This window comes from Protobothrops mucrosquamatus, unplaced genomic scaffold (genome assembly GCF_001527695.2).
Source record: "Protobothrops mucrosquamatus isolate PMUCROS unplaced genomic scaffold, P.Mucros_1.0 scaffold3561, whole genome shotgun sequence".
Lineage (NCBI taxonomy): Eukaryota > Metazoa > Chordata > Lepidosauria > Squamata > Viperidae > Protobothrops > Protobothrops mucrosquamatus.
In genome coordinates this window covers 3786-16724 of record NW_015389528.1, presented here as the reverse complement: position 1 = coordinate 16724, position 12939 = coordinate 3786, and the positions used below count along the sequence as shown (strand labels likewise).

At 39.9% G+C, this 12939-nt stretch overlaps 1 protein-coding gene across 2 annotated transcripts in view; it reads left to right on the top strand.

Moving 5' to 3' along the window:
- The first annotated feature begins 3953 nt into the window (after positions 1–3953).
- Positions 3954–12939, top strand: part of LOC107297841 (trace amine-associated receptor 1) — an 11825-nt gene continuing 2839 nt past the window's right edge. The window contains exon 1 of one of the 2 annotated variants that reach the window (XM_029286397.1): positions 3954–4485. In XM_029286397.1, the coding sequence (XP_029142230.1) occupies positions 3975–4485 (511 nt within the window). In that variant the 5' untranslated portion in view covers positions 3954–3974. Of the gene's footprint in view, positions 5016–12939 lie in introns of those variants that run through there. The other variant, XM_015827200.1, reaches the window with a different exon arrangement.

Below are 12939 nucleotides of genomic sequence, written 5' to 3'. Positions count from 1 at the left end.
CCATTCCAGAATCACTGGAGCACCCTTCTTTCTTCGTCACCTCTCCATTTAGGGTCCCCAGGCAGGGCGAAATTAGCCGCGGAGGTGTGGAGAATCCGCAAGCCCATGACTGGTCGCTACCGTGCAAAACCGGAAGTCCCGAAAAGATGATTTTTAATGGATTTGTTTATGAATAAGATATGAGATTTGGACATCAGAACTGAAAAGATGATTTTTAATCAATTTATTTATGGATAAGAGATGGGATTTGGGATGAAGGGCTAAATATCTGTAACCTTACAAAGGGTGAAGAGTCACCAAATTTGTTTATATTTGCTATGATGAAAGTTGGAAGTAACTTCTTTATATAAATCTTTTCTCTTATTTATTTTATTCATACTTTTCCCAATGAATCACTATGCCCATTTCATTGGAAATCAATCTTATGAAATAAAGTGTCTTCAGCAAAATTGGATAAGTTCTAGTTTTAAATCCCCAGAACTTTTAAACACTTTTTAAATAGCATCTCAATCAGTTAGGAAATAACCTCACCAAAAAGAGACATCTAAAATCTTGATAACCACTATGCTTTTTAATCTTTTGCATTTTCACTATATGTTTAATTTTAAATATTTATGTGGTCTTTTTAAATGAGAAACAGAAGATCTTTCAGAGCAGATAACAACATGTACTGCAGGGTCCTGAGAGGATGCTCATGTCTAAAGGGGGCCTGTCTATTCACAAAATACCTTATCATGGTCAAGACAATCAAGCTATCAAACTCCGGACACTCACTGTCAATCTCAGCACACCCACTGTAATAAAAATAAAAGTCACTTGTGTAAGCTGAGACGATAGCTCCATTGTTGGAATGCCATGGCATGGCATTCCATGTTCCCTAAATTCCTTCTGTACGTGCCTCCAAGTCAGTTTTGACTCCTGGCCACTGTCTGGAGAAGTTCCTGCAGTTTCCTTGGAAAGGTTTTATTAGAATGGTTTGTTATTGTCTCCTTCTTGGGACTGAAGAGAGAGAGAGAGAGAGTAACTGGCTAGAACACCTATTTTCCCAGTTTCTAGTCTGATGCCTTAACCACTAGACAAACTAACTCTCTTCCTAGCCTCTGCTTCTGCTAAAAAATATAAGATTTTACTTTTGTTAATGATGTTAGTGAAGGTTGCTTCTACTTGCATAAGATGAAACTTTCAGATATCAGTTCTGTCTCCCTCATTTGCTCATCTCAATTTTGTCCCTGCAAAATCAACTCAATCTTTTCTAACAATGGACTGGTTAAAGTCTGGCAAGCCAGAATTGGGTGAATTTATAGAGCAAGTCACCATTTGTATAGCTTTGGCCAAGAGAACTCCTTGACCCTCATCTTGGGCTAAGTCAAAGGTCTCAAATACCATATCCCTGGGATCAAGAAAGGACAGGAACTAAGGAGAAATTTCCTGACAATTAGAATAATCAAATCAGTGGAACGACTTGCCTCCAGAAGTTGTGGGTGCTCCAACACTAGAGGATTTTAAGAAGAGAGTGGACAACCGTCTGTCTGAAATGGCATAAGGTTTCCTGCTTGAGCAGGGAATTGGACTAGAAGACCTCCAAGGTCCCTTCCAACTCTGTTATTCTATTATTCTTATAGCAGCACCTTGGAGAGTTCCAAGCAAGCAGCATATTCTAACAAAAATTGGAGGCTGCTGACACTGGGTAATTCCTGCTATCCAAACTTTGAAGATTGAGATTTTTTTCTGCTGTTTAGAATATATGGCAATGAAAAGGACAGTCATCCATTACTGGGCAAATGCTGTGGGGCAAGAAGGGATATGGGCTGAGATTGGGTAAAAATTGTTTACAACAATCTAGCCTCAACTAGTATTTGATATGATTTGCATTTTTAATTTTGAATTCATCACAGTACTGACCGAGTGCCAGTGTTCATTCTTGCTTTGGATTAAGTTTTGAATGTGGATCCTGCCTGATGTCCTTCTGGCCAGCCATAAATAAAAAGAAAATCATAATAAATATACCAATTATTCTCTTCCCTTCCCCCCCCCCCCGATTCCAATCTATCTTTTCTTCACTGTTGCCTCATATCTCTTCTCTTTGCTTTGCAAAATATACTTGGCATTTTTTGCTTGTTATTTTACTTCCTTTATTTCAAAATCCCATTTGTTGAAAAACACTGAGCTTTCTGCTGTTCTCATTTACTTTACAAAGGCATCCTACTATTTAGACCAGGGATGGGGAACTATGGCCCTTTTATGACTGTAGTCTTCAACTCCCAGAATTCCTGAGCCCTGTTTTAGTTCCAGGGCCAGGATTGCAGAATGAAAAGATGAGTCTGTCAGCAAAATAACATTCCCTTTCTGCACAATTTGTCTCCCAGGAGTTTGTGCTATTTCTTAGAATAATTATTACATGGGAATCAGATCAGCTTCACATTCTTGAAGTTTGAAGGATTCTGTGTATGCTTGTGGGCATTCCTAACTAGAATTTTGGTTGAACAGCGATTAATCAAACATTTTTTATAACTATAAAAAGGAGAATTGTTTAAAGGAAAGACATTGTAAGGATAGGTAAAGCCTAGAATATGGTTAGCTACATGATAGGGTCATAAGACTAATCAATTAATAAACTAATAAAGGCTCGCTACATCATACCTAGAGAGACAGATCTGATAAAATCCTTGGGTGTTAAATAAACAGGGCTCCTTACAGTGTATCAGAATATTATTGCATTGTAATCATGCATAGGGGAAGGTGCTGATAGCATTCTTATGGTTCATTTCACAGATTTCACTAAGTTGTGGTTTATTTCAGCACAACATCCTGAATAAGCAAAAACCGCTAGCTCTACACAACACACTGAGTCAAGCAAAGGATTACAGCTTAATGCAATGAACTTAGTGACAGAAACTTGAGCAATGCCTTTCAGTAAAGCTATTCACTGCATTAGAATAAATAGGACAAACCTATTTAGATTCTAAAACTGTACTGGGTTGCTCTTTTCCCCTTGAGAAGCCATATAATTATTTTGAAGGCTTGCTTTCATGTCAGGTTCGTGTCAGCATATCAGCTTGCTAAAATAAGATTACTACAGTATTAAAATATGGCAACATCAGTATAAAAATGCATTGCTTCCGGATAAACGAAAGGTGGCGTTCATAAAAATGCAATTGTCTCAAGATTCCTTATTTTACCATTTTGTCTGTTAGTTATATCGGAGCAAGCCATAAATCAATGAATGTGTCTGAGCAAAGATTCCCAGCATATGAAATTGCTTAATCCATTGGGCTGGCAAATACACAACAGAGGATGCTGGATGCCCCAGTGGGTTGTTATGCAGAACTGAAGGTCAGTATTCAGGTTTTGGGATAGCATAGCTGAGTACACCTGATTAGCCCTAAGTATTTTGATGAAAAAGTTGAAACATTGAACAGTAAATACTGGCCAATGGTGTCATGAAACAATGGTTCCTCTCTTTACAATACGGTCAGGGTCACAAGCAAATGTTCATTAGCCTTCCCCTCTTTTTTTGCCATCATGCCTTGTCTATCCATAGGAGTGCTTCCTGTTCTCTTTCTCTCTCTGATTTGGCATTCTGATGATCCCTGAAGCCCAATCAAAACCAGGGAAATTTCTTTCTGCCCATAATTTGTTGTCTTGTGAGTCAAAAGATTAGAGTGACAATCCAGCAGAAGTTATGGATATAAATAGATGCCATGTTATCACTGGTAGGGCACTAGCACTTTTTTACGTGTACACGGTTTCCTGAACACACACACACAGAGACACACATGGCAGGGATTAATGTGCTTTGCAGTTGAGAGAGGAGGATTTTATCTCAACTCTAAATATTCATATTGTGCTTCCTTCCTATCCTTCTTGACAGATGATGCTCCTCTGCAGGATGACTAAAGGCTAAGGAATTCCCGGTTCTTACACTGAAAGAAGATAGCCATAGGATTGCACATGTGATATCCATTGCGCCTGAGATGGGCTTGTATGAATCTGAACCTTCTGAAAGGGTGCAGCTGTGTTGTGAATCCATCAATGGCTCCTGCATAAAGAACAGCTGGTCAATGAGCATCCAAATGTCTATGTACGTCTTCATGCTGTGTGTGATCCTGGCTACTGTGGCTGGCAATCTGGCAGTTATCATCTCAGTATCACATTTCAAGCAGCTCCACACGCCTACAAATTTCTTGATACTCTCCATGGCCACAGTGGATTTCCTTCTTGGCTTCTGTGTCATGCCTTATAGTATGGTAAGATCGGTTGAGAACTGTTGGTATTTTGGAGAGTTCTTCTGCAAAATCCACACCAGCGTTGATATCATGCTGAGCACTGCTTCCATTTTCCATCTTTCCTTTATCTCCATTGACCGTTACTATGCAGTCTGCGACCCGCTGCGGTACAAAACCAAGATAAACACTTCTGTTATACTAATCATGATTTTTATCAGTTGGATATTTCCTGCCTTGTTTGCCTTTGGACTGGTCTTTTTGCAACTCAACTTATTGGGAGCAGAGGAAACGTTCCACGAGCTTATTTATTGTGTGGGAGGCTGTTTCGTCTTTTTCAATGAAACTTCGGGTGTGGTGGCCTCCATGTTTTCCTTCTATATCCCTGGGGTTGTCATGCTGTTTGTCTATGGGAAGATATACATAATAGCCCAAAGGCAAGCCAGATCCATTACAGCTGCTATGAGCCAAATACAGATAAGATTTGAACTACAGCATCATATCTCCCACAACAGGGAACGAAAAGCTGCAAAAACATTAGGTATAGTGGTTGGGGTTTTCCTCATTTGCTGGTCCCCATTCTTCTTCTGCACCATCTTGAGTCCATTTATGAATTATACCATCCCACCCATCCTTATTGATGCAATGGTTTGGTTTGGTTATTTGAATTCAACATTTAACCCAATTGTTTATGCATACTTTTATCTATGGTTTCGAAAGGCCCTGAAGCTGATTTTATTGGGGAAGGTTTTTCAGCAGGACTCCTCCAGAACTCAATTATTTTTGGAATAAACCGTACTGAAAGGAAGACTCAGTTTCTCAGTATTTTATTCTCCTCAGAGGTGAGGGTGAAAGAACAGTTTAGTGTAACCTTGTACCCTCAGCTGTTACTTGTAAGTTTAGCAGAAATGGGTCATTAAAAAAATGATAATAACCAAATAATATGTGTATATTACTTCTTTCCAGCAACAACATGAACTTCGGGATGGACATATGAAAGGGAGGCCTCCCATACTGAAAGGAGACCAGGATGGGATACAAAAAAATAACACAAATTTATGCCATATTGGGCTCTGGTGGCTGAATCTGTCTTTGCTTTTTCAGTACTTTTAAGCTGAGTAACTTTTAAGTTACTAACTTTTTTAAATGATCCTAATATTTTCCCAAAATATCTTCTGATGGTCCGCAATACCACCTCCTTTAGGCAAACAGCACACTTGATGTCACATATTCTGTCATTTCTTTCAAAACAATCAAGAATTTCAAAATTTTCCTCAGCTGAGTAAGCTTTTTTCCCCTTTCTCTACTGAAGATTTCATCACAAACATGCTTCTTTGGCATGGCCATACACTAAATAAGTAAATACATTCTTTGGCATGTTCTAGTTTACGTAGTTGGTGGGAGGGCAGCACACTTAGGAAGAAATAATATCAACAAGGCCCACTCCACTTTATTTCATCCCCCTCCCCTTCTCATCCCCTTCCCTTCTCTTTTTGTCCTCCTCCCCTTCCATCTTTCTTCCCCCTTCCCTGCCTCTCTCCTCCCCTTTTTACCTTTCCTTCCTACCATTCCCCATATCTATTATTCTCCCTGTCCCCTCCCCCCAATTCTGACCCTCTCAACCTCACCCTCCTTTTTAACCTGTCCCTCACCCTCATCCTTTCATCCTCACCCTCCCCCTAACTCTCTCACCGTCACCCTCACTCCCAACCTAAGCCTGACCCAAACTCTCACCCTCCCTTACCCCTTTGAGAGTTGTCTACAAAAGGAGGGAAGCTTCCCCAGGAGCCCTACTGAAAAGCAACTGATCTCTAGGAAAACATCTTCACTCTGATCACTGATAACTGACAGTAACTGACACTTTAGCCTGCAGGGATGAAGTCATAAAGGCATTAGCATTCCCAAGGAGATGACCCGCCTCCCTTATCCTCCTATTAAAGGGCACCTGCTCCTCCATCTTTGTGACCTACAGTACACCCATACCACACAAAGGTCTCTAGGAAGCTACCAGTCCAATCACTAAAGTTGCCTATTTGTCATTTTTTTTGCAGGGAAGCCATAGCTCTTTGGATGAGGATGACCTCTTGTTATAAAAGCACCTGCTGAGCAGCTTAATAGTCTGCTGTTTGCTTTCTAAAGTCAGGGGTTGGAAGCAGACTTGACTGTGTTTGGGATGGCCCTTGAAATAGATTTGTCTCCTTGAAATCAACAGGGCTGAATCTAACAAATCTCACTGATTTTAGCAGCACAACTTTGACAGACTTTGAATCCAGTCCATTGACTAGAAAGACCAATAGATTTTAAACCAAAATTATTCAGCCTGTCCCATTTAGACCCATTGCAATATATACCCTGCATTGTTTTGTGTTTGAGAAAAGGGATTTTTTTTAATTTATAACTTTCTTCTCCCACTGTTTGAAATCTCTGCCTTCCACCTTTCACCTTGTCTTATTTAATCACTGAATCTCCTTCTGTTTTCTCCATCAAAGAGGTAGGGCACTGTTCTGTTCTGTGCGTTGGTAAGGCATTGAGATGAGGCAGACGAACAACAGATGCTTCTTTATTGAATCTCCAACAGAACCAAAACAAAATGGCGTGGATTCCTTTATATACCCCTTTGCAGGGACAGTGTCAGCCAATCAATGCAATGGATTCTCCCGCCTTGCGCGTGCGCAATAGGCTGGAGACAGCCTGTCTGGTCCCAGGCAACCTCGTGGTCTGCCCGGGGCTCTCTGCAGCCTCCTGCACCTGCTGAGTCACTCGGCAGGCCCAGGACATAACAGGCACTATAAACAGTTGAGAAATGACAGTGGAAATGGAATATTGGGGGCAAATTAAGCTCCATGCAAACCTATCCTAGGGGATCAATCTGCTTGTGTGCATCAGTGACAAGAGGGTCTCCTGCTTGTGCAGGGGGTTGGACCAGAAGACCTCCAAGGTCCCTTCCAACTCTGTTATTCCATTATTCTGTCTTCAAAATGAATTCAATATTCAATTCATACTCAGCACCCAGTTTCCTTTGTGCAAACTGAGTCTGGGTCATGATTACAATAAAATGATATAGCTATCATGTCACTTATGTATCTGTTTCTGCTCTTGCAATACATGGCAACATTTACCAATGTCATGATGTTATCCCAGTGTGTGTTTCCCCTCTCCCTCTTCACTTCTGCATAACTGACTGCCATTAGCAGATCAAGGAAAATACAGCATAACCTGGGTTGCTGCTTTCCTCACAAAATGCAATTGTGCTTCTACCTCTGAAGGGATTGGGCCCTGAGATCTCTGTGTTTCATTTTATAGGTCCCTGGAACAGTCAACTTTTCATTAAACTTTCCACAATTAAGGTCTAACAAAGCTTCAAAATCTTGCATCGGAGACTGTCGCTCAAAACAGGACAAATATTAATTTGACAACCTCTTCTGAAGCTATTTGTCATCAGGATCATACTAAAAACATGCAGAAAATAAATATTCACGGTTTTGTAATCTGGAGGCAAAACATCAGCTATTGGTAATAATTTGATTATTTAGTTATTGTACCTGAAGCTCTGAGAGATCAGTTTGGATTTCAGAATTCTGAGTGAAAAGAGATTTAATTGCAATGTGACTCAGTTTTCTATACAAAAACATATCCATTATCACTGTAGGGTGTATCTCCAGCTTTGCATTCATATGCAATACATTTGAAGAATCGCCATATGATACAAACAAAAATAATTGTGGTGATCTTTCCAGCAAGGTTTAATGAGAGGTGGTTTTTTTTAGGGCTATTCTATTTTGCAAAGAAATGGATTTAACTGGAAATAGGTGCTAAGCATTTTGAAAGACTAAAGTAAGTGAGATTCCAGGAAGCCAAACTTACACTTAATTTTGCAGTTCTCAAACTAATGGGAGCTACATTGGAAGGAAGGCAATGAGACATCGTTTTAATCTGGTTATCAGGATGTCTGTTTGGATTAGTGGATCCCGGGAATGAGGACCTGGTGCCAGTAGTTGATACTGAGAACATCTTCAGGATAAGCAACCACTTCTCTTGGATTAGAAAATCACCCACTGATAAGCATGCAGCTCTTCAATCTAATTTTGCCTGAATAATTTTGAAAGCAGTCCTCTGAACTTTGGCTCAAATACTTGAGTTGTCATCCTTTTAATTCTACGAGCCAGTGGATAGGCTTTATTTTATGTATATATTACATTCTTTCCAAAAATAGTTTATGTAAAGCTAACCACCACTTAAGTGTATACTTGAACTTAAAAAAAAAACCCCAAAACTTCTGCTTCTTGTTTCCGATTAGACAAACACTGCAGATTCCCAGAGAGCCTTCTTGCCATCTGTTTTCAAAACAGAAAGGCTCATTTGGGAGAGCAACATTTTGCAAAAGTCCAGCAACACTTAACTTCATTAGTGCCTTAATCGCCTCTGTTGCGTAGCTCTCGCTTATTATAGCCAAGAAGTACCCCAGAGATGTGTTAACGAGGTCTCTGGTTTCTATTGTAACCCAGCGGAACAGCCAATCTGAAGCACATGAGAAATAGGCATTGTCCAATTCCACTGTGCTCATGTTTGCCAGGATGCAAACTTTGGCCTTCAGAGCATAATTTGCCATACTAAGCCTCTGGCTTTTGCTATCAACATCTCTAATTGCTATCCTCCTTGGTCAGTCCCCAAAGAGCAATCCTCCACCCTCTTCCAATGGCTTTTCATTAGATGGCATCATATTCTTAACTTTCCTGAAAACTTTTGAATAGATCATTGAGAGCAGTGATCTGCCATTTTGTAACAGGCAGCCATATTAGTATCTAGACGTTCTCTTTAAGTTGGACATTCTTAATCTGGAGACTGCCTAAAGAAACCTGGAGACATGAGGTTTTACAGTTTGCTCATTTTTAAGGTACTGATTCCGTGCAGACTTCTTGCAGATTTGGCATACAGCAACCCAATCGTTCTTCCACTGTTTACTGGCATCTTGCTTTTTCCCCCTTTTCTGTCACTCTTGCCTTTCCTTCAGTTTTTCTTCTTGATTCTGCCATCTGGCTTTCTCTCCTTCTCTGGCTTTCTTCTCCTCCGCTCTTTTTCAGGATCCAAGTAGACATACTAATTTCCCCCCAGTTCCACCAGTGGACTATATTTTCTGAGTTGATTTGGAAGAATCAGCATGGGAAGAAAAGAGTTAAGTCTTCCATTCCCTCTATTTTAACAGTGTCCTTTGTTGCAGGGGGTCTCCAACCTTGGCAATTTTAAGACTTGTGGATTTCAACTCCCAGAAGGTATAGTTGGCTGAGGAATTCTGAGAGTTGAAGTTCACAAGTCTTAAAGTTGTCAAGATTGGAGAACCCTGCTTTGTTGTGTCTGTTATGCTCAGAAAGAAGCTCTCATCCCCCAAAAGCAGAATTCCACTCTTTTTCCTCATTCTCATTTCCAAGCAAGCTCAATGGTTCAACCCCTCCCCCCACTTCCCCAATTCACATATATAATTTATGCTGGGATTTAAATCATGGCCCATCATTAGATTTCACTTCCACCTTTCCTCCAGGAGGTGAAAGAGGAATAAGCTGCACACAGCAGTCCTTCCTCCGACTTTCCCCATAGCAACAACTCTGTGCCCAGCACCATCCCATCAGTTTCATGGCTACAGATGGATGAACGTAGATCCCCTACTGTTAGTTCAATAACTATATCTCTACAGCACTTTGGTTATAAGGATTAGGATGCAAAAGCTTTGCCTTATTTAGTTCTCTAATGCTGTTAGAGAAATGTTTACTACTTTTTGTGGCTATCCCTGGAGCTTCAAAGGGGATTATTTATTATTTTTATATTCTGTCTTATATCCTTCAGAGTTCAAGGTGGCCTACTCAGGATCTCTATTTATTTTATCCACACAATAATAGTCTTATGAAGTGGATTCAATTCAGGGAAAGAGATTGAACGAGCTGATATGAAAGAGCAATGAGCTGAAAATAACACAAGCAAATTGAACAAATGCAAAGTTCTTCATTTAAGAAAAAGATTTGAAATGGAAAAGCCTAGAATGGAGACAACTGATCTGGTAACAATACTTGTAGGCTCATAAAATCACTGACAGCCTAACAGAATGGCTTTACGAGAACAGGAAAGTAGGAATGCAAAGAATGTAAACAAGCATCTGTCACTATGAGGACTAGAGATAAGAGGAAGTCAAAGTCTCCTTCTCCACTTAGGGTGGCACCAGAAAAGAATGTGTAATGTTTGAGATGTGTCTGAGCATTCACTTGCTCAATCTGCAGGCCCAGTTGGCAAAGAAAAGCTCAGAACAGTATTGGTTGGAAACAGGCTGAACCGGCCTTCATCCTGCCGTGGATAGACAATGGCTAAGATGATGATGAATGAAGATGGTGATGATGATGAGAGAGGGGGGGGGAGAGGGAAGGAGAGGGAAGGAGGGAAGGGTGGTGGGTGGATGGGTGGATGGGGAGAGAGAGAGAGAGAGAGAGAGAGAGAGAGAGAGAGAGAGAGAGAGAGAGAGAGAGAGAGAGAGAGAGAGAGTGAGTAATTGTTTTTAGTTTGAATACAAGTAATGTGAACTGAATGCACAAAAAAATAAAAAACAAAACAGATGCAATTTTAGGTTGTATCAACGGGATTCAGGTTTCCAAATCACAGGAATCAATAGTTCCAGTTTATTCTGCTTTGTTCAGAACCCCATACTGAGTATTATGTGCAGCTCTAAGCATCCCCATTTAAGAAGCATTTGGACAAATTGGACCAGCTTCAGAAACCAGCAGGGAAGATGATTAGGAAACTAGAAACTAAAATCTATGTCGTCACTGGGAATTCCTAGATTTGAAAAGAGAAATGATAGCATACAGTATGTTACACAGAAGAAGGTCAGGAAATATGTTTTCAGAATGTAGGTAATTAAGTTATAGGAAAGTAGATTTCAATTGAATGTATTTTTTAAAAAAATATCCCTAGGGTAACACCCAGCTAGGTGGTTAAGCATAGCTAACCTTGGCCAAACATGAAAATCTAATCAAGTTAGGACCTTACTAATATTTGGATAGGAGACCACCAGAACCCAATTCATCCTATTGTCAAGGAAATACAAATCCTGAAATAGGAACAGGAAACAACCTCAAGAGCCCCAGAGGGTATAAAAGCCCACTCCCTACATGTTGTCTCTCTCTCTTCTCTTCCAGAGCTATCTTTCTGTCTGGCTCTCCTCTTCAATAAACTGCAACCTTCTTTCTAAAGCAGTCACCATGTTGTTTATTCCCGGCTTGGACTGAACCATGATGAAGACTTTTTCTTCAACAGCATCACACCTCATCTTTTTACTTTTATATAATAATATAAACTAGTCATTTCTATCTAATCAGCAAAACCCAAAATCCAAGCTTTTTTTTCCACCTCTGGCACCAAGTCCAGAAGCAGCCCAAGTAATTGTGTTCTTTTCTTTACTCAGAGCACCTTTTAATGATTGACTTTTTTAAAAAGCTACAAAATGATGATACTTTCATCTGCAATGATTAGCAAATTCCTTGCTTTAATCTGTATTGATTGCCAAATTGCTTTTTTACAGTTCTATGATTCTAAATTCAACCTCTCCTACCGTACTGAACTGATTCTTCTCCTTCTCCTACTCACGTAATTTTAAAACTTAACTTTGCACAATTTAATTTTGCCTGCAGAAAAGATTTTTAACAACTGCGTGACTGAAAGAAATCTAATTTTCCAATTGCACTGTGATCTAAAAGTGGATTCTGCATTCCACCACATAAACCCTAGCAACCTTTTTGTGTTGCTTCAGAGTTGTTGTAGGAAAGTAGAAATTGCTTGTAGAGTTGATTGTTGTATCCTGTTTTGCTGGTCAGGAAAAAGGTAATTAGGGCTTTTTGAGTTTGGCCATAAAACCTGGTAGATGCTGTTTTCATAGCTGAGACTATTATGGCCTTGAGGGGAATAATTTCTCCAGGAGAGTTAAGTTCAGTCTCATTGGTAGCTATCAACGTCAATGCTTCTCCCAAACATTCGAGGCAAATTTTTCTTGTGCCTTCTATTCTCTGGGGAGCTGAATTGCTGGGTTATAATAGCACAGCATGATTATACCCCTATTTGTTTTGGAAAAAGAACAGGATCATCTGGATATCCAACAGATCATTGAGAATTTCAGTAAGTCCATGCAACAGCCTTCAGGTAGGAGATGAAAGAAGGAAGGAGTTGCAGTGCACTGCATGTTGCTAGTAGTGGGGTAGACTCTAGTGATATATTTCTGTGAAGCTTACTAATATTTGAGAATATATGTAGCAGGAGTAGATACTGTGGAACGAATCAGCACCATTGTGGCTGCAGGTTCTATTCAGTGCAGTCATCAAATTCTTGCTGAGGCTTATGACTGATTTTTTTTATTTGATTCCAAATGTTCATTTGATCTGGAGCATTACAAAATAAGAGCATTACAACTCATATCCATCTGAATCCAGAAGCATTATTTGGCAGAGGGTGATATCTACAAAAAGGAGGAAGGATCGAAAGGAAGGTAGAAGGAAATAACTTGACTGCAGTCATTGACCAGTGGAAGGGAACTGGTATTCAAATTCCCAAAACTAAATTGATAATAACAGGAATCAGTTTTTGCTAAAAGACAATATTATATCAAAATGTGCTAAGGGACTAGCTCAGGCTACACAAATGCAACAAGGAAAAAAAGAGATTAAAATTAGCAGTCTGGATAATA